The 20,711-nt window shown below is 39.4% G+C and overlaps 1 protein-coding gene across 1 annotated transcript; it reads left to right on the top strand.

The window, feature by feature from the left end:
* Positions 1-145: 145 nt before the first annotated feature.
* On the top strand, positions 146-19,372 carry MGEA5 (meningioma expressed antigen 5 (hyaluronidase); the record flags this gene model as incomplete). Its single annotated transcript, XM_009580969.1, has 15 exons — positions 146-197; positions 537-634; positions 1,863-1,993; positions 2,655-2,826; positions 3,864-3,962; positions 4,145-4,429; positions 4,996-5,154; positions 6,406-7,016; positions 7,416-7,590; positions 11,181-11,266; positions 12,134-12,238; positions 13,872-13,957; positions 14,929-15,121; positions 17,472-17,631; positions 18,413-19,372. Coding segments are annotated over 15 exons (2,549 nt in total), but the record flags the coding sequence as incomplete, so codon positions are not given.
* Positions 19,373-20,711: the final 1,339 nt, after the last annotated feature.

Raw genomic sequence — 20,711 nt, 5'->3', positions numbered from 1 at the left:
CCCCCCCTCCCCGCCCTTTGTGGTTTGGGAAGCTTTTTGATGAATGTAGGAGAAGAGGAAGAAAATGGTGGATTGTAATATAATGTTTCATGAAGCAGGAATAATCTAACATCTAACTGGATAACTTTAAACTTGTTTCCCATAGGATTTTATGGAAGACCTTGGGTTATGGAGCAGAGAAAAGAACTTTTTAGAAGGCAAGTCATGTTTCCTCTTACTGCAGCACATTCCGTCACAATAGAATCATAATCTTCCACTTAAGCCTGAAAAGAATTATTGTTCTAACTTAGAGCAGCTTTTTGCCTAATATCAATATTCTTGGGTGCTCATATTTACCTTTCCATCTTGCCTAAACCGAGTTTGTCCAGTATCAGTTGTGCGTAAAGTTATTGTGACTTAATAGTATAACACATTGTTCAACGAAGGAAAAAATAAATCAGATCAAGTAAAAGAATTAGAATTAGACCAAGTAAAATGTAGAATTTCTGAATTTGTAGACTATTCTCCCAATGAAGGCTTTTTTCCTATGTTTATAGACTGCAGAAATGGGGACTAAATACATACCTGTACGCTCCAAAGGATGACTACAAGCACAGGATGTTCTGGCGAGAAATGTACTCTGTGGAGGAAGCGGGTAATTGCCTTTATTTCCCTTCCGTGTTTTCTATAAATAGACTTTTGAATGAGTTGGTCATTACTACATATGCTCGTGTGTGTTTAATCACAGTAGTCATTTGAAAAGGTGAGTGGAGACCTGTTCTTAATACCCTGCAGATGTATTTAGTGGAGCTTTGGTACAAGTATGGATTTACTTCTTTTAACTATAACTCTACAGATGATTTCTAAAAGTGCTTTTAAGGCTTTGTCACATGAGATTTACTTTTTTCTAGGGAAAGGTTGCTCAGAATTATTCCTCTGGCTCTTGAACATCTGTGCTGTATTTTGAAGTGGAAATTATTTGCTTCAGAAAAGAAAAAAGATTGATGAGCGAATAGCATGCCCTTTTATGTGATTCATTAAGTGCTTGTCTCAATAAAAAGAGTACCAGTCAGAAAAGCAGCTTCTGACTATTTAGTCAGAACATAAAAGACCTGTTTAAGCTGGTGTGAGGCTTTTTATCCACCTCTGGCATTTATGGGATCTACAGTGTTTTATTAGCCTGTGGGGATTATAATTTTCCTTGGGTGAGGGGAAAAACGATACTTACTTGAAATTAAGTAATCCTTCTTGGAGGCTTCTTTGAATCACTGCAGAAATATAATCTAAAGGATACTGCAAGATAATTGCCAATAACAACAAAGATGATTAAATATTATAAAAATAATTATCTTTATTCATTGTATGGAAGATTGAATTTGAAGTTTGTTTCTTAAAGCAACTACTTCTGCACAGTGGTGTTAAAAAAGCCCTTTTTCATGTACCCCGAGCTTCAGTCATATGAATAGTATGTGAATCAGTGTCATGCAGGGTGATATTACTACATTGAATTGTCTCTTAGTATGTGTGACAAAAGTGGAAAAAGTGAGTAGTCATTCTAGAACTGTTGGTGTGCATACTGTAAAAACAGACTAAGTCCACATTTGTCTCACAACATTGAGATAAAGAGACTTTTAAAAATCTTTAAAAAGTTTAACATGGAAAATAACAATACAAGGACGGTTGTTATATTCCTTTTGGCATAATTTCTGAGAACTCTTCCAAATAATTTGGTACTCTTTGCCGTGTTAGTTTTAAGAAATTCCAGCAAATTTTTTTTTTATGGTAGCAGAGGCATCTGCATTTTATAATTTACTTACAATGATGTCTGAGATTTTTTTTTTTAATTGTTGAATCCTTCTGAAATATTTGAATTTGATTTCCAGAGCAGCTAATGACTCTAATATCAGCTGCACGAGAACATGAAATAGAGTTCATCTATGCAATCTCGCCTGGACTTGACATCACTTTCTCCAATCCTAAAGAGGTATCCACATTGAAACGCAAACTGGACCAGGTGAGTGTGACACAAATGTACCACAGTTGCAGTGCTGCTTAATATGAAAACTTCGGTACTCTGCTCAGTCTTGCAGCTTTTCACTAGCTTCTTTAACGTTTTCAGCACTAGTGTTAGTTTGGATCCCTCCGAACAATTCCAATCGATGTGTTCAGGTTGCATGGCAGAAGTGGCCAATGATCATCTAGATTTAAAAAAAAAAAAGTCTCATCTTGTATTGGATTCTGAAGGCTATTCTTGGGAGCTTGTCTTCTGAGTATTTTAGGGCCTTGAAGCCAAGATGCGTTTCTAAAGCAAGAACTCTTATCCACAGTAAATGCCTTTGGAGGCAGACCTGACATACACATCTCCTTTGTTCTCATAATTGACTTCTCTCTTTTGTCCAAAAGCTATTACAGAGTTAGCTTTTTTCCAGCAGTCTGTCCAGTGAGATCAGCTTTGGATTGTTAAAACTGGAAGAGATTGCAGGTCTTTAGAGGTCTGATCTTTGAGAAGAGCAGAGCAGTGGGTCAGAAGATAGGCATTCATTGTGTCTTGCCTCGCCTACCTTCTCTCCCCCATTCCTGTAGCTTTTCCTTTCAAAAATTCTACAGTTTGATTTTAAAAAAGAAATAAACATAATTTAAAAAATTAAACCTATTGGTCTTGTCTCTTGTATTAGGTTTCCCAGTTTGGCTGCAGATCTTTTGCACTGCTGTTTGATGATATCGATCACAACATGTGTGCAGCAGACAAAGAAGTTTTCAGTTCCTTTGCTCATGCTCAAGTCTCAATCACGAATGAAATTTATCAATATCTAGGAGAACCAGACACATTCCTTTTCTGTCCTACAGGTAAAATAAGATGTATCGTTTAGTTCAGCCTTAAAGGAGGGGGTCTGTTATCTTACTGGTCGAAATGCTGGTTTAATATTTGATCACTGCTTTGAGGAGTATTTTGGGGTTGTTTGAAGAAATTGACTTACAAAGAAAGGTTCAAGTAATTCAAATATATGCAGAGGTTTTTCCAAATCTACACATCTCTGAAAGGCTTAATGCCAAGCAAAGAAGACAGCTTGATAGAATGGTTCAAGAAGCTTGAACTGAAAATTAGGTTAAAGGAAGACTTCTGTTTGACTTGTACCAAAATCTTTTTGCTTCTTGATCTGGCTAGCTGTTAGTTTCTTAGAATTTTCTTAAAGAGGTACAGCACAGTCTGTGCTCACTTCTGTCATTGGTACCTGTTTTTAATAAGATTACCCACTTCTACTAGTCACTGAGTTGCTTTATTTATGAAAAAAATAAGACGACTTGCACTCAGGTCCAGTCATTGCTTTTTTAAATTGCGGACTTCCTTTAATACCTGTAAGAATATTTTAAAGGAGAGAGAATCACAGTGTTCAGTGGTGTGGATTGTTGCAAGGAAAATTCAGTTCAGTAGCAATGTTATCATCGTTGTTAATTTGTTTATACCCTTACACTGTAGTAGTTTGGTTCTGTTGCAGACCTTCTCTTTAACTTTGAAGAGACGTGTTCTGGTGTTAAATTTTTAGGTATTTGCAGTTCATAATCAGTCGTAGGGTTTCTAGTTCTCTTGCATATTGTCTGCTGTAACCTGCCCTTCTTTTTATGGACTTTATTAGTTTTTTCCTAATTTTGACATTTGAGCAATTTTAAATAAATTCTCTACCTTTCCTCTCTGATCTTTATGCTAAGTATCATTCATAATGTCCTTTTTATTTATACTTTAGACTTTTGGGCTTTCTTTATTAATTTTATAGATGTTTCTCTTCTCAAATGGTAATATTCTCTCAATGTGTTCGTGGGACAGTTGAGTATGTTGTCATGTGTGCATCCTTCTACTACCAGTGACATTCTCTTTTCCTGTACAGAGTACTGTGGAACTTTTTGTTATCCAAATGTTGCCCAGTCACCGTATTTACGGACTGTAGGAGAAAAGCTGCTCCCTGGCATTGAGGTGTTATGGACAGGTAAAAATTGTTTTGTGTTTTTTTGGTGTTGTGTTGGTTTTGGTTTGTTTTTCTTTTTTTAATTCACTGTTGGTGTTAAAAATGATTTCTCATAACTATGTAGTAAAATAAACCGTCCAACTACTTGGGGTTGAATCTTCAAGTATATGCAAAGCCCTCTGATTATCCTGTTTCCCTCTTAGGTCCGAAAGTTGTATCTAAAGACATTCCAGTAGAGTCCATTGAAGAAGTTTCTAAGATCATCAGGAGAGCACCAGTTATCTGGGATAACATTCATGCTAATGATTATGATCAAAAGAGGCTTTTTCTTGGGCCTTACAAAGGTCGGTCAACTGAGCTCATCCCTCGACTAAAGGGAGTTCTGACCAATCCAAACTGCGAATTTGAAGCCAATTATGTTGCTATTCACACGCTTGCAACCTGGTACAAGTCTAACATGAATGGAGTGAGAAAAGATGTGGTGATGAGTAAGTATGTGTAACTGTGCTGCGATCTATGCTTAACCATACAAGTCATACTGATTTTTTTTTTTTTTTTTTTTATTCTAGCCTTTCCTTACCAACTTTTTCTTTTAAGATCACCTAGCATTTTCTATCCCATAAGTAAATGGCAGTTGCTTGAAAGATAACGAGCATCTAGATTGTTTTATTGACTTCCTGGGAAGTATCTGTAGCGCATGCTATCAGAGAATTTCTTAGTTTTGAGAGGTATCTGTGGTTGTATGAAAAACACTCTCAGCAAGCAATTTTAATGCCCAAATGTGACATAAGTGTCCATGGATTTGATTTCATTGGAATAGAAGAGGTTCAGATCAAAAGAGAAACTCTGAATGCCAGAATATCTAGTTTCTGCATACTGGTTCTGTGTTGACATTGATGGTGACCATAGTTTTCTGTCTAATTAGGCTGTAATGCTTTGCCCTTCTTTGTGAAGTAAGGCTGTTGGAGAGTTCTTGAATGCCTTGTTTAACATGAATTTTTTTTTTATTTAAATTGAAACTTGCATGATAACTTTTTAAAACTTGTCTCTGTAGCTGATACTGAAGATAGTACAGTTTCTATCCAGATTAAATTGGAAAATGAGGGGAGCGATGAAGACATTGAAACAGATGTTCTCTACAGCCCACAAATGGCCCTGAAGCTGGCCTTAACGGAATGGTTGCAGGAATTTGGGGTACCTCAGCAATACAGCAGTGAGTCTGATTTGGTATTGTTCTGGGGTTGGTAGAAAAATGGGGTTAAATGTTCAGTACTTGCATTTAGATTAAAACTGTTTTACAGATCCTGGCAATTTGTATACTTTTTAGTTGGAAGTATTTTCTGCCTTACTAATTGGGGAAACCAAAAGAAAGAAGAATGCTTGGCATTCTGCAGTGTGCCTGTTGTGCCCCGACTGATCAGCAGAAGTGACCTTGATGTATGATCCTTTGGTGCTTATGATACAAGACAGGAAAGAGTCTGGATCTTGCTAGTCGCAGTTGTTGCTAGGCTTCCATGGGACCTGAGAGAATAGGAAGAATAGGGTTTTTTGAAATGGCCGTTAGATTATTGTAAACATTAGTTCTGCCCCAGAAGAGTCCGTGTTCTTCCAGTTGTTTTAAGATGGCTTCTGAGTTTCTGTGTACAGAAACCAGCTGGGTTCCTTCCAGCATTGTACACCTTTCTTGTAGCAATGGGAGCTTGGGATCTGAGGTAAAAATCTGTTTTTCTCAAATGTGGGTTTGAGGTGGTCAGAGTGCCGTTCTCTGATAACTGGTGGTGGAATGGAAGAACCTCTTCTGCACCAGCGCAGAGTTGGAGGAGTTATCCTTTTGAATTGCAGTAGGGTTTTGGATCTTTCTCAAAACTCAGCTGCAGCAGAAACATTGGGTAAGGAGTAGTAATTAAAGTGTCATCTTCCTCCATTTTCACAAAATAGTTTAGGTTGGAAGGGACCTCTTGAGATCTCCTAGTCTAACCACCTTGCTTAAGCAGGGTGAGTTTAGAGCAGATTGCCCAAGACCGTGTTCAGTCAGGTTTTGGATATCCATCTTCCCTAGGTTAAAGACATTTTTGCAATTGAAATATTTAAGCATCAATCCCTTGCATGCTCTATATCCAATTAAAACAACTTTAACAAGTCAGTTGATGCAGAGGAAAAAAGTTAACTGTGAGGGCTTTTTATTCTGATGGCAGAGTCAGAAACGCTGCTGGCAGTACATAAATATTAACTAATTTTCCTAACCCATCCTATTTTTGCTTAACAGTTATGTGGAGGGCTAACTTGCAAAAACCAGTCAGTAGTTAGAATTACAATAACAGAAGTGAACAGGCAAAGTACCAAAAGAAAGCTGCGCTCATCGGATGCTGTGACAACATAATCATCCATGATTTGCAGAAGTTGCTGATTTGAATGTTAGTTGGCAGATATTGAAAACTCTAAACTTGTTTCTTTTTATTCCCAGGTAGGCAAGTGGCCCACAGTGGTGCTAAAACTACTGTAGGGGATGTAGGGCCTCTGGTGGCCCCATCCTCTTTAAATGCAGCAACTGTGGTTACCACAGTTTACCAAGAGCCCATCATGAGTCAGGGGGCAGCGCTGAGCAGCGAGTCACCAGCCTTGGTAAAGGAGGAAGAGAAGAAGCAATCTGATGAGGAACCAATGGACATGGTGGTGGAAAAACAAGATGACGCAGACAAGAATGGTAATCAGATACTGACAGATATTGCTGAAGCCAAGATGGCAGAGGAGTTGAAGCCAATGGATACCGATAAGGAGAGCATAGCTGAATCGAAGTCCCCAGAGATGTCTATGCAGGAAGACTCTGGTAGTGACATTGCCCCTATGCAGACTGATGAGCAAATTAACAAAGAACAGTTTGTGCCCGGGCCAAATGAAAAGCCTCTCTACACAGTAGAACCAGTGACTTTAGAAGACTTGCAGCTTCTCGCTGACTTGTTTTACCTTCCTTATGAACATGGGCCCAAAGGTGCACAGATGCTGAGAGAATTCCAGTGGCTCAGAGCAAATAGCAGTGTTGTCAGTGTTAATTGCAAAGGAAAGGATGCTGAAAAAGTGAGTGTGAATCTTGTTTCTCTCCTTTTAAATCAAAATCCTGAGCAATGTTATCTGTTGTCTGTAATAGAGACTGGTGTTCCACTTCCTAGAATCTGAAGGGTAGTGTATAACTAACCACAGGTCACAGTAACTTTCACTTCTCCAGTGGAATCTACTGCTTTAAGCCCCGTATGCCGCATAGCTATGAAGGCAGTCTGGTGTCTGTATTTGACCAGTGAACCCCATACTGGCCTTACTTCTAACAGCCATAGAAAATACCCATGAGTCACGTGTGGTCCGGTAGTCCGTGCTGGTAAAATGAAGTAATGAATTGTATAGTCTTCCTCCATATTTAGAGTACCTCTCCTCCCTAGAAGGCTGTATTTGATCTTGTGGATCTTTTGCCTCCGTTCATAGATAGAAGAATGGCGTAACCGGGCAGCCAAGTTTGAAGAGATGTGCAGCTTGGTGATGGGGATGTTCACTCGCCTCTCCAATTGTGCCAACAGGACAATCCTTTATGACATGTACTCCTACGTCTGGGATATCAAGAGTATTATGTCAATGGTGAAATCTTTTGTGCAGTGGTTAGGTAGGTGCATTGGGAGCCATTATAATCCCAGATAGTGGGTTTTTTTTTTGTTTTTAATTAGCCCACGGGGAAAACAAAGTATTAGACAAATGTGTTTTCTTGGACATGGGGTCTGGTTTGACCCTGTTTTAAAGGTTTTCCTGTCTCACTATTTGAAGCAATGCTTGCTGTGAATTTGCTTTGGTATTATAAGTGAAGTCTGCTGGATGCTTAAGATTGGAGACCTTGATTTTCTTCTTGGGCTAATGAAACTTGAATCTCAGCTGACACGTAAGTGTAGACTTTAACTTACTCTTGACTGAATGCACACTGGACTATGCCATGTAACTCCTTGGATACCCTGGTGTATGATTGGAAATGACACTACGAAATGTGACCACATCAGCCATCTGCTGCTTGCTCTGTCTTGATAACATTATTGCTGTCTTCAACAGAACAATTGCAGAAGCGACCTTTCAGTGGGCCTGGCCAAGAGGAAGCCGATCCTCCCAGCCCTGTGCGCATGCGAGCTTTAGCGTAAGGCTATTCTGGTGCAAAATAACTTCCTTTAAACACTTTCCAAATTGTTGATTTTTTTTTTTTTTTTTAATTTTATTTTTTGGTAATGGGTGGAAACTGTGGAGCTCTCTAGACAGATTCAGTCTGAGACTTAAACTGATCTTGAAACAGATTTTTTTTCTTTTTTTTTTTTTAATGTGTGGCTTTTTGTTTTTTTGTTGTTGTTTTTTGTTGGTGTTTTTTTTTTTTTTTTCTTCCCTGAAAGATTTTTGGGGGATCCTAAGTTGGCAGATAGCACCAGCATGGCCTGGGTAATTCTAGTGACCTCATTTCACTTTCAGGTTTCAATCCAACTCTAAGGAATATGCTGTGGATTTGCTTGACATACACAGCAGGCAGCAAAGCTGATGGTCTCATGTCACACTTTTTGTAGCTGTCACAAACCTCACAGTGGTTAACCATTACACAACCTTGGTCTAGTCCTAGTGTTTGGATTGTCTTTAAATGATACTCTTAAATACTGGCAGGTTTAAGCAGGGACAGAGAAGACCTGTTAAGTTACCAAGTCAGTCCAAATTCAACAACTTTCTGTGTTTTATGATTATTAAATATTTGATCCCTGTATGTGTGGTTGATAAAGAAGAAGAGCTTTTAAGACTGCCTTCTGCAAAGTATGCAGGAGAAAACTAGCTTGGGAGGAAAACTTGGCAGCATTGTAGTATATTAACGTCTCTGCCTAATGCTGTTTAAAAGCTTTAGTTCGTGCATTTTTAAGACCAGTGTGACACAACTCCCCCAACTTCACTATTCTTGCTGTATGTTGACCTTTAGCTAGAAAGAATGCTCTCTTTTTGATAACTTAATCTGTTTAAAACTCCAGGCCAAAGCTCTATAAAGAGAACAGTGATTCTTGCAGTCTCTAAACATTGAGGGCCCAACTTAAGACTGCATTTCAGAATTATCAAACTATCTACTGATTTCAGCTGAAATTGTCTTCAGTTTTCAATGTCCCTGTAAAGTTGTGTTCAAGTCTTTAAATACATCAAATATTTGGAATAGTTCACATCAGAAGCCAACTCTGTAAATACTAGCTCTGTTAACTGGCACTGTTCTGTTCCAGTACTCAAACTGGTATTAGATAGTTGAAAAATTAATTTTAAGAGTTTTTGACAGTTTAATACTCTTATGCTAATAGTGCTTCTGTGAGAGAGGATGCTTTTGTCTTCAGATTGCATTTTATTACTAGTATAAATACATATAGAGCAAAGGTCTTTGATAAAATACATCATTATATAAAAATACATCATTATATAAAGCTAAGTATGTTACAAATCCAAACAAATTAGTTTTCACAATGGTGTGCTCAATGGTCCACTGAATGTTCACTTTCTTCACCTCTCCTCCCAAGTCCAGCTAGCATTCAGTCCCTTAAATTAGTGTGGCTGTACAGTACTATGGATTACTAATGACTTCTATTGTCTTCTTCCCCATTGTGTACAGATGGGAGAATCCTCAGCACAAGTTTCTACTGCTATTGGATGGACAGCGCCAGATGTTCACAGCGCGTCGTCATTAATTAATTAAAATGGAAAGGTTTTGTCTGTGAGGCAGCTCAGATAGATTAGACGTGCAATAGGCATGAACTGAAGTCACATTTGCGCAGCGACTAAGGCATTAACTATGTTTTTCATTTATACAGCTCTTCATTCACGCAGCTCTTTACTGTAATAATTGGAAGTGCTAGTTAAGTTGTAGTCTCAAAGGACAGACAGCTACTGTCTTCCAAGTTATTGACTAAACCTCCTTGTGAAGGGTATCTTTTTATGTGAGAATTCTAAAATGTGGGAGAAAACCAAATTCAAATTCTGATGCTTGGATCGTTTCTGAAATTTACCATACTTTAGGGTAGCTTGTATTTAACATATATTCCTAAACTCTAATAAATGTCAAACTTGGCACACTTTGGGACTCTCTGACTAGCACAACATACTTGTCTGTACTGATCTGAGACTGTTACTTGAACAGGAGGTAGATTGCTGTCCACAAAAGGAAAAGAGTATTTGCGCTGCTCATCTTGTCAGAAAACTAGGCGGGTGATTGAAATCTCCAGTCCAGATACCATGCTTTTTTTTTTTTTCCTCTCCAGAGTTGTCATTTACGTTGTGTAAGTTGTTGAAGGCTGTGCTGCCCTGCTGGCAGAACAGTATTAAAAGTCAAACGGCTAACGGAAGTTTCTTTTCTAAAGCAAGCAAGTAAACTAAAGCTGAGCACTTCAGTGGGCCTGCTGTGGCTGGTTGGTCAGCAGGGACCCTGGTGCATCTGATATGCTTGAGGAGATAAAAATCAAGATGCTGAAAAGCAAAGCTAGTATTATCTGAGGGCAACAGGGTGTACTGTTAAATTGTGAGTTAATCCCAGTTAACACTACTTAGGTTTTTAACATGCCGGCAGCATTGTGAAGGTATGGCCTGGATTATGTAAATCTGTGTAGTCTCTTGCGAGAATACTGTTTCATACAACTGTCCTGGCTGCCTGAACTGTTCCAGACTGTTTGCATCTATTGCCAGTCCTAATTTTCTGACAAGATTAGAAACAATCATTACTAAAATGTGACTTCAGAAAGGTCCTTTTTTTTTTTCAAGGGGCTGTGATAATGGCATTTGTTTGATCTAAAATTTACAATAATAGCTATTGAGCCATGTAGCTTCCAAGATGTCTTCTTTTCATAGATGAAATGGATGTTTCTACCACAAATAAACAAAAAACCCTATACAAAATGTCTGGGAAGCTTACGTAATTGTACATGGCACCATTCTTGTGCCTTCTGGTCTGAAATGTGGTGTGTTAGCTGAATCACCTCACCTGTTCTTGGACTAGTCTGTTATAGGTAATCAAAAACTTGGAATACTGCAATTAGTGTGCAAGCACAAAATCTTTATAAATCATACATTATTACAGCCTCCCCCCAAGCCCTGGATTATAGCTCAGTTAGAGAGCTTTTTCCACAAGTGTGTGTTAGCTTTTTGGACATGTTAGACACCCAGGAAATCCCCCTTCTCGTAACATTCTCCGCTTGGATCTGATCTCAACAGGGTGTCGTAGTCAATCTTCAGCACAGTTCTTAAGTGGAGACCAAGAACCCTGGGCCTTTAGAGGTGGTCTAGCAGGAGAGTTCCAGGTATCAATATGACTTCACAACTGAATGACATTTTCTTTGTTTTATGAGAAACCTTTTGTTGCACATCAGAGGTCTGGAAGGATTGGTCTGCCGAAGGCTTTCTGGTCCAAAGCCCATTAGCCTTACAGCTTGGTTTAAAATAATTTTCCTCCCGTTTCTACAGTAATTTCTCAAGGAGATGCTGCCTGTCCCACGCGCATGCGAAGCGCAGCGGCTTTAGTTGTACATTTCACATTGTTTCTTTGCAGGTCGCACAGCATTTTTATCTGCGCCCGCAATTGCACAATGCGCGCATGCTTGTCTGCCGACGGGAATTCCATGAGCAAAAGGGGTAGTCATCCAAATTTTGGTTCCTCTCTAAATAAAGCTGTAATGTGCTTTGTTGCAAAGATTTCAATTGGCAAATATTCTTAAATCACTGTTTATACCATGTTCAAATTTGTTCATGGATTTTTCAGGCGCTATACTTTTCCCCCCTCACAGGTGCTCTGCGCGCAGCAAATTGAATCAGCGCATTGCTTTTGGGATAAAGCGTCTCCTCTGGCCAGTTAACCCTCTTCAGACCAAACCTTTCCTCCTGACATTCTATGTTCTTATACAGAGACAGTGTAGATATGATTGGTAAAAAGTATTTTAAAGCAGATAAGATTAACAGACTCTTAATGTGCTGTTTCAATTGCATATTTTAAAACACCAATTGGATATTTTCTATTCAAATGAGGTCTTTGCATTTGTAAAGCATACCAACCCCACCTTCTTCTGGGGTGCCTGCAAGTAGCAAATGTTAATTTGGGAGTCTGCAGTGCACACCCAAGAGTGATGGGTTTTGTTGTTCATACAGTCATATTAAGTATTTTGTTTTCACAGCGTTTGCTGCCTATTGATGGGGCAAATGACCTCTTTTTTCAACCACCTCCATTAACACCCACTTCCAAAGTGTACACCATACGACCCTACTTTCCTAAAGATGAGGTAACTGCTTTTGACACTTGTCACTGTTGTTGTTAACGATGCGTTTCCTTTTGTGGCAGCACTAGTTACTGCTGAGTCCCTTCATCCCCTAATGAGACATGTCCCAATATCTTGCACAAGGCACAAACCAATCTCACAGGAAAACTGAGGCTGAGTTACTTGCCTATGGTTCAGCAACGTGCTGTGCAACAGTATGGGTATACCCGCATCTTGATTCCCAGTCTCCCACCCCACCACCTTTTTGAATCTGAGTGCCTTCCCTATTTCGGAAAGTCAAGTTAAAGTTGTTCACGCCAGGTAGTGGAATTCTTGCAGTGGTGACACGTGCAATGGATTAGCCTTAGGGGCGGGTGTGTATACCTGTTCACTCAGTAATTATTGTGATAACTGCTGGTATTCTCAGAGCTATACAGGCAGAACGTTGATACTGCGTCTCAAAATGTAGTTGCAAAATATGATGATACTTTAGCCATTCTTATCATTTCAGTTAGAGTTGTAAACTTTTTGGTCTGATTTTGAAAGAATTGTCGTCAAATCTGCTTTGGAGTGTTTGATGCTTTGAAACCAGGAATTTTGTATTAATTGTTATTGATTAGAGCTTTTTTCCCCATTTTTTTCCACTGAACAGATCTGTAGTGTAGTTTCATTCCTATTAGCTTAGCAAGAAGAATACTTGAAACTGCAGTTTCAACAATTAGTTAACACTTTATGGATGCAGTTTAAACAATGTAAGGATTAGTGTAGCTTGAACTTCTGCATTTGTGGCTACATTGAGGTGAAACATGTTTCCTTTGAAACATAAGTTTCTAGGTTGAGTTTATAGCAGTTCAAATGAATCCTGACTTTGAAGCCAGTCAGACAGACAGGGCTAGTACATGAAGACATGTCCTTTACCTGCTACTTGTAGGCTAGCTCTGTCCAGTGCTGTTCTCGCGAGCAGCAAAGCAGCCTTTTCCATACCTTAGTGCAGGACTGTACCTAAGCTGGTTTGTTCCTTTGTAGGCAATGGACTTGATATTTTGAAGCCACCTAAACAATTGGTGATGCAGCTAAACATGCAGTCATAAAGAATATTTCTTCTGAGGAGGAGTTCCCTTTTTATGAGAGGAGGCCGGGGACATGTCAAATGCAAAGCCTTTTTGTTGAAAAGTGTAAAGTGTCTTATTTAAAGTGTGACTGATACAAGTTTACTCTTTAAAGAGATTCAGCTGAAAGCCTTGTAACATGCAGGTAGTCGGGGTGTGTCTGTTCTTCACAGTGGTTAAATTGTTGCGCTTGAACATTGGAGGTTTGGAAAGGGACTTCCTAGCAAGGGTGTTGATCTTCACTGAGCGTTTGGTAACTCACTCTCAGGATTGATCTGGTGCTGTTAAAACGTGCAGGAGGTTGACCTCCAGCCTTTTCTTCCCAGCCATTCAACTTAACCACAATGTTTTTGATGGGCAACTTTGAGTTACTTTTGGGGAGGGGGGGAGATAGATCCTTTCTCGTAGTTAGGTACTCTTATTCTGTGTAAATTAAATGCCTGTCAGTACTAGTTTACAGTGGAGCTGTTAATGAAGTCTCTCTAGAACAAAGTTGTTAGCTTTTGAATGCGACTGATGACTTCAAATCATCTCTTCTCTCCTCTTAGGCATCTGTATATAAGATCTGCAGGGAAATGTATGCTGATGGAGCTGATCAACCCTTCCATAGTTTACCAGATTTAATTGGAGACAAGTATGTATTAGGAGTGAATGACCTACAGAGGTGGTTCTGAAGGATGAAGTCCTGACACTGTATTTAATTTGAATTTTTAAAAGTGTGTGTGTGGGAAGAATGCAAAGAGCATTGGATTAAAAAAAAAAAAAAAAATCTGCTCTCTGCAGGCCTCAGGAAATTGGGGTTTTGGTTTCTTGGAGGTGCCATTGACAGTTATGTCTAGTTGATGCTCTGGTCACCTGTTGTGAGCTGTTAGAAAAAAGACTTAGCTGAAACCTGTGCATCATAGTATCCTATTATTTCAGATTTTGTGAAATTCTATCATGAGAGTGTCCATAGTCTGTAGTTACCGTCTGGTATTTTTTTCCAACTTAGTGTAGTTCTTCAGATAATTGAAATTTTTTTTGAGGACCAATCTCTCAGCCGACTGCCTTGAATTTTTTCTGAAATACATGTTATAGATGACCTGTATCAACTTTTAAAAAGAAAAAGCAGTGACAAGAGAGGTGAAGTTAAAAAAAAGGCATTAAATCTGAGCTGTAAAATGAGCTACTTTGAGTATTTTTTTTTATGTCTCGAGTGTTTAATTTAGAGAGAATGTTGTGAAGAGGCTGCTCTGTGAATGACAGGAAGGTAGTTAAGAAAGGAAGTGTAACTGGTGTCAAAAAATACCCAAAAGAGAAGATGGAAGAGCAAGGAGGTAATGGCAGCAGAGAAACTGAGGGCAAAAAGTGAAGGAAGTTTGTGTGTCTGGTGAGTCAGAAGAGCAGGAATATGGAATTAAATTGTGGGATCCTGGGGTGCAGATGTTGCTCACAGCTGAGTTTTGACAGCTGATCAGTCTGTTAATGCTTTGTAGGCACGAATTCTGTGACTGGAGGACTCTGTCGCTTCTTTGGTTGACCCTGGAGTCTCCTCCAGAGTACCTGAAGAGCATACTTGTTCAAAGTGACCTTTTTTTGACTGAATTTGGACACTTCTTTCTGCAGGTTAGTAGGAGGTCTGCTCACCCTCAGCCTGGATTACTGCTTCGTCTTAGAAGATGAGGATGGCATATGTGGCTATGCTTTGGGAACAGTTGATGTGACTCCTTTCATTAAAAAATGCAAAATGTCTTGGATCCCTTTCATGCAAGAAAAATATACTAAACCAAATAGTGACAAGGAGCTGTCTGAGGCAGAGGTTGGTATAACCCACAAGATCAGAACTGTATGCTGAACTCTTTCTTTCCAAAGCAGGTCTTTGTTTTTCTTTTGCATTTTGAGCTTCCATGTAATTCAATTTTCGTACCTTTCTGAAGTCTTTGATGAGCACAGTATCTGACATCTTAGAAGGTGACAGTAAAATTATTCACTGCCAGTCAGATACAGCTGTATGTTGTAATACACCCATGAGGTGTACTTTAGTAGTAATCAGTGCAGTAAATGTAAGCCACCTTAATCTAGAGAAAATTACATTTTGAAAATAAAGGATTGCTTCTGCTCTGTTCTCCTGCAAAATGAGGTATTAGTTTCGCCATGCTGCAGGTAAGGCTAACCCCTGATAGTCACATCAGCTTAAGTATGGAAAACAAATTAGAGCACTTGCTTTTGATGTTAAAATCTATAAGCTATTTGTGCAGTGTGACAGCTGTACATGGTGCAAAATGACATCTCACCTTTAACAAGTGCTAAAAATCAGTATCTTTAATTGTTCTTGAAATAAATTAGCAAAACAGTGTCACTGAATTGTCAGAAATAGTGAAAAATTCTAGCTGATGCATTCTTGTCAAGGAAAGAAATGTGTTTAATACTAAGAGGTGATGATCTGCACCTGCATGTGGAAGGAAGTGTCGACAAAGCTGTAGTAGAGGCAGGCCCAGAAACACCACTTCTTAGCCTTTTTCTTCCCCTTTCAAGAGGGAAAGAATACTTTCCAGAAAGTATTCTCCAACAAGTTGTCTGAATACAAAGGCTGGTGTCAGACTGGTGGGCCTCCTAAGGGAATCCCCAGCTGGTAAGGGCGGGGCAAAAATGGCATATATGGCAGTGTGCCCTTGCTTTATTTGACTAAGACTTAGACAAAATCTTAAAGGAGGTCGTGGCTCTGAGAGCACGGGCCTTCCCACAAGCGAAGCAAAGCTTCCTGGAAATTGAGCAAAATGTTTGTCACCCTATTGTGAAAATGGCCACTACTTAAGGGCATGTTTGGTGGGGGAAAAGTGAAGTACGTTTAAAACAAACAAACAAAAAACCCCACACCAGCCTTGCAGCAAATATCAGTGTTCTGGGGTAGCTGTGACTAGAAGGTATCTTAATAGCTCTACTGTATTACTATCAAAGCGGAGCTAATTCTGCAGTCTGTAGGTTTTATGACTTGATTCTTCTCCATTTGCACAGTGCTGTGCTTTCAACTGTATATGTAAATTCAGATTTTGAAGCAAAGCTAATGCTCCTGCACCCTACTCCTTGATAACCTGTTTTACCTCTTGTAGCACTTCTGTGCTTGGAAGAAACACTTACGACTTTTGCCTTGGTGCTTGAAGCCAGCGTGGCTAGCTTTGAATGCTTTTTATGGGATTGTGCCTGTTACAGTTGTGATAAAGAAAAGCCCAGAGGAGCAGGCATGGTTCTGAACCTGAAGTAGCTTAACAAGTTTAAAGTAGTAACTTTGAACAGAGACTCTCCCTGCAAGAGTTTGGGAGATGGCAGTTTATAGATTTGAGGGGATTGCATTTAAACTTGACCTGGGGAAAAAAAAAAGTGGGGGTTGCTAATGTGATGGTTCCTTGTGTGATGAAGTCCTAGTTTGGGTTGTTATGATAGTTATACAAGAAATGAAGCTAGATGGCTTGTTTACCTGAGCCAGTGCTCCCTAAAGGATTTAAAATTCAGTAACCAGCAGGGGGAATCACTTGAGTATATTTCAGATTTGGCTTTGTCTATTTCTGCATTACCTCACTTGATTTTTCCATTCCCATGAGTTGCATGAAGTTAATGTCTGATGTCACATTCCCAAAGACCTTCCTGGGTGATTGTGATAGTCTTTAGTGATCAACAACATCCTTTAGTGGTCAACAAGGCTTATTTTCAAGCTAGAGACAAATTTGCCTTTGGGGCAAGTAGTCTAAGATAATTGCATGAACATGAGAGATGTTTCCAGGCTGCTGTGAACCAAAGAATACATGTGGAAGGTTAGGACACTTAGAGCCACAACTGGTCATGTAAAATGCAAAGAAAAGGAATACCCACGCGCAAACTGTTATGGGTTGGCTTATGGTTTTTCTCACTTAAAGTGTGGGTCGTTGAGAAGCCATGCAAGGAGTCTTGCATTCCTCCTTTGACAGTCTGAGAAGCTTCTGTAGCCTGCCTTTTTATCTGGAGTACAGAGCGCAATTCAGCAGGTAAGGAACAAAGTGGCTATCAGAGGTGTGATTGAAAAGCATGCTGATTTGGAGGTATAATCTGTGAGAGAAGCAGCCTACCTTAATAAAGAAGAATGAAAATGAAAAGCTGGATGGTGATTACATGTCTGCTTCGCATATTCTTTTCAGAAAATAATGCTAAGCTTCCATGAAGAGCAAGAAGTATTGCCAGAATCATTTCTTGCCAACTTCCCATCATTGATAAAGATCGATATCCACAAAAAAGTGACAGATCCAAGTGTGGCCAAAAGTATGATGGCCTGCCTGCTTTCTTCTCTAAAGGCTAATGGTAAGCTTCTTGCACTCAAAATTCCTTGTTTCCTAATTACGTGATGGTTCTAGGATGCAAGGCAAACTTGGGATGGTTATATTAACATTACCACATTTGCATGTCAGCCTGAGATATTAGACTCCTGCCATGGTTGGCACTCTAGATTTAGGTAAATAATTATAAAAGCTTTCGGATAGCTAACTTCTGCTCCTGTCTTCTGTAAAAGGTAGCTTTTCACTTTAGCCATTATTCTGCAAATTAGAAAATAGAAAGAACTGAGGGAGCAATTTGGCAATGAGAGCACACATTTTTAAATCTTGAACAACGCACAAATGTTTGTATTTCCCCTGCTGGCATTGGTAATGATGCTTTTTCTTATGTGCGGCAATGTGCACTGGTGGGTAATTACCAAAACCTTCAATATGGGGAAGTACTTGGCTGTCTGCCTTACTGCGCACCTGAGGTTCACAGTTCCTTTGCACAATTTGGTGCCCTCTTCTAGTGCCTCTATTTTCTGAGCCAACATCAGAGTTTCAGGATGCTTTTATGTGAAATAAAAGGTGCGCAGAGGGTTTGTTCAGACTGACAAGACGTCTGCAATGTGCAGTCCCTTTAGGGAATGGTCAGCTATGTTGCTGTAAATCTGGTCTCTTGGGCACTATGGTCTGTATGGAATTGGATCAGTGATTTCATTGGGTTTATGTGTTAAAATAGGTGGGAACTCTAGTAATACTTGATGTCTGTGCTTTTTACAATAACTCTTCTCCTACAGTGGTTTGTTTCTCTCTTCCTTCTTCAGGCTCCCGTGGGGCTTTTTGTGAAGTGAGACCAGATGATAAAAGAATCCTGGAATTTTACAGCAAGCTGGGTTGTTTTGAAATTGCTAAAATGGAAGGATTTCCAAAGGATGTTGTTATCCTTGGAAGAAGCCTGTGAAGTGCTTGACAGCAAACTGTTCCAGTACTGTAGTCCCTTAACAGCTGGGCAGGTAGTGGTGGGGATCTTCATATGGTCTAGCTGCACAAAGCCAGCAATAAGCCAGCTTGGTAGAAGGGGCTATGCGAAAATCACCCATCACACATTCAGACTAATTTGTTGGAAGAGGATAATGCTGCTGAAAACACTGTTTTAACAAAGAGAAACCTTGTCCTCTCCTGGTCCTGTGTGAAGTGCCAAGGAATCTTGCATGGGCTATAGCTTCTCGGAGGAATCCCTCTCAATCGGTGCTGTGGTTGATGACAGTTCTCTGCATTCACGTGTCAACGGAAAAGTGGTCTCTGGCAGAAGTATCTATAAAGATGCAGTTTTTTTCTCTGTCATAGAGCAGGATGTGCAACTGGAAGTTGCAGAAATGGGAGGGATTGCTTGTGTCAATCAGCAAATTTAAAGATAAGTAGCTACAGTTCTATTTTTGACTATCTTTATGCTTGTTGATAAAGCAATGACCCGTTGTCACTTCTAATGACCATTGGTTCAAGCGTTGTGCTTTGTTAGGGACAAATGTGCAGTGGTCTGTGGCAGAAGTCACTTAATGACAAACTTGTAAATTTCAGTGTATATAAACTTAGCTGTATGCTGACTAACTTTTTGTTTACCAGTTTTTGTAACTTTTTCTTTTGAAAAGTGAAATGGTATAGGTCCAAGATGGCACTTTTGAATAACCTAAAACCACAGTGGAGAATGAATCTGTCCTCAGACCTTTCTTATTGTGCCTCGTATCCAGGGCTAGAAACTGACCATCTTGGGTAAGGGGAGCAGATCCCAAATGATCCTTCCTTCAGACGGCAGTTTGTCACTGCTTGAGGTTATCATCATTCTCCTGTGACTGAAACAGCAATTCACAGGGTGGTCTGCAGAACCCATTAACTTTGGTAACATTCGCACGGGATTGTGGATGAAAGACGGTGAGAGGGAGAGAGCTGGCCCACAACTGGGATTTGTCCTTGGAACAGACACCGTGTTTCAAAGCCTGTTCATACTAGTTTGATTAAATCAGGGTCTTCAAGTCCTGCATATTTGTATCAAATAACTTTTCTATAAGAAATGCCACAATAAGCACATTTTTACACATTATTTAAATGGTTACCTACTTTTAAATGTTCCAAGCGTTTAATGTTTTTACCCAGGACTGACGTGTTTGGTTATGAGATGGATTCAGCATGGTATGAGATCTGGTAGTGAGGTAGTTGCATCATTTATGAAATTGGTATTTCACCGAAGTCCCAGTGTCCCAGATATGTAATTGGCCAATGGTATACGCCTTGCAGTACCTTGCTTCTTTCACCTGCTGCCATCAGCTGTCTTTATCTTCCTTTTTAATTTTCCTGGGTTTTTTTCAGTGGTGCGCAAAGGAAATTCAGTTCCTTTTACAATCCTCCAGCTACATAGAAGAAGTTAGGCAACCTATAATGAATGGCATTAAGACTGCAGTAATGTTGTCTGCTACCTGTAAGGAGATGCTGTGTTTGGCCTTCTGGTGCAGTCACATGCAGGATGTTTTTTTTTTCCTTTGCAGAATGTGAACAATTTTTTCATGCGGTAGCGAAGTATTTAAGTTGAAACAAGTTCATTTCATTTTTAGAGAGAGGTACGGGGTTGTGCTATGGGATTTCATGTAAGTCAGAGCTGAATGCCACTAGTTTTTATACAGCTTTGAGTGCATGTTGAGTAGCTGATACCTTGGTTTATCAGGTGGGAGAGTTTTGTTTCTTCATGGATACCAGAGTCAACTTATTTTATCTGGATGCGTAACATTACAGCATAGGATGCTTGTGGCCTTATTTCTTGGCTTTTAAGGAGTTGCCACATTTTCTCTTCCTATGACTTTGTTATTATTATAGAAGTTAATTGTATAAGCCTATGGAATGTCAGGCCAATACCATCATTCTAGGATTGTAAAGTGATATGTTGACATATCTTTCATGGTTATGAATTTTCATTAAGATTGGAATGCCACTTTCATTAATCTGTTTTTAGATCAACAGTATCTGTAGCAGAAAAAAACGACCTGTAAAACTGTATTTGAAGACCATGCGAGAAATAGAATAAAAATTGAGAAGTGAATGTAAGTAAGAAATGTGTATTTTGTGTATGAGGTT

Source organism: Fulmarus glacialis, unplaced genomic scaffold (genome assembly GCF_000690835.1).
Source record: "Fulmarus glacialis isolate BGI_N327 unplaced genomic scaffold, ASM69083v1 scaffold3867, whole genome shotgun sequence".
Taxonomy (NCBI): domain Eukaryota; kingdom Metazoa; phylum Chordata; class Aves; order Procellariiformes; family Procellariidae; genus Fulmarus; species Fulmarus glacialis.
Note: the sequence above shows the minus strand (reverse complement) of the source record. Positions and strands in the feature narration are given on the sequence as shown.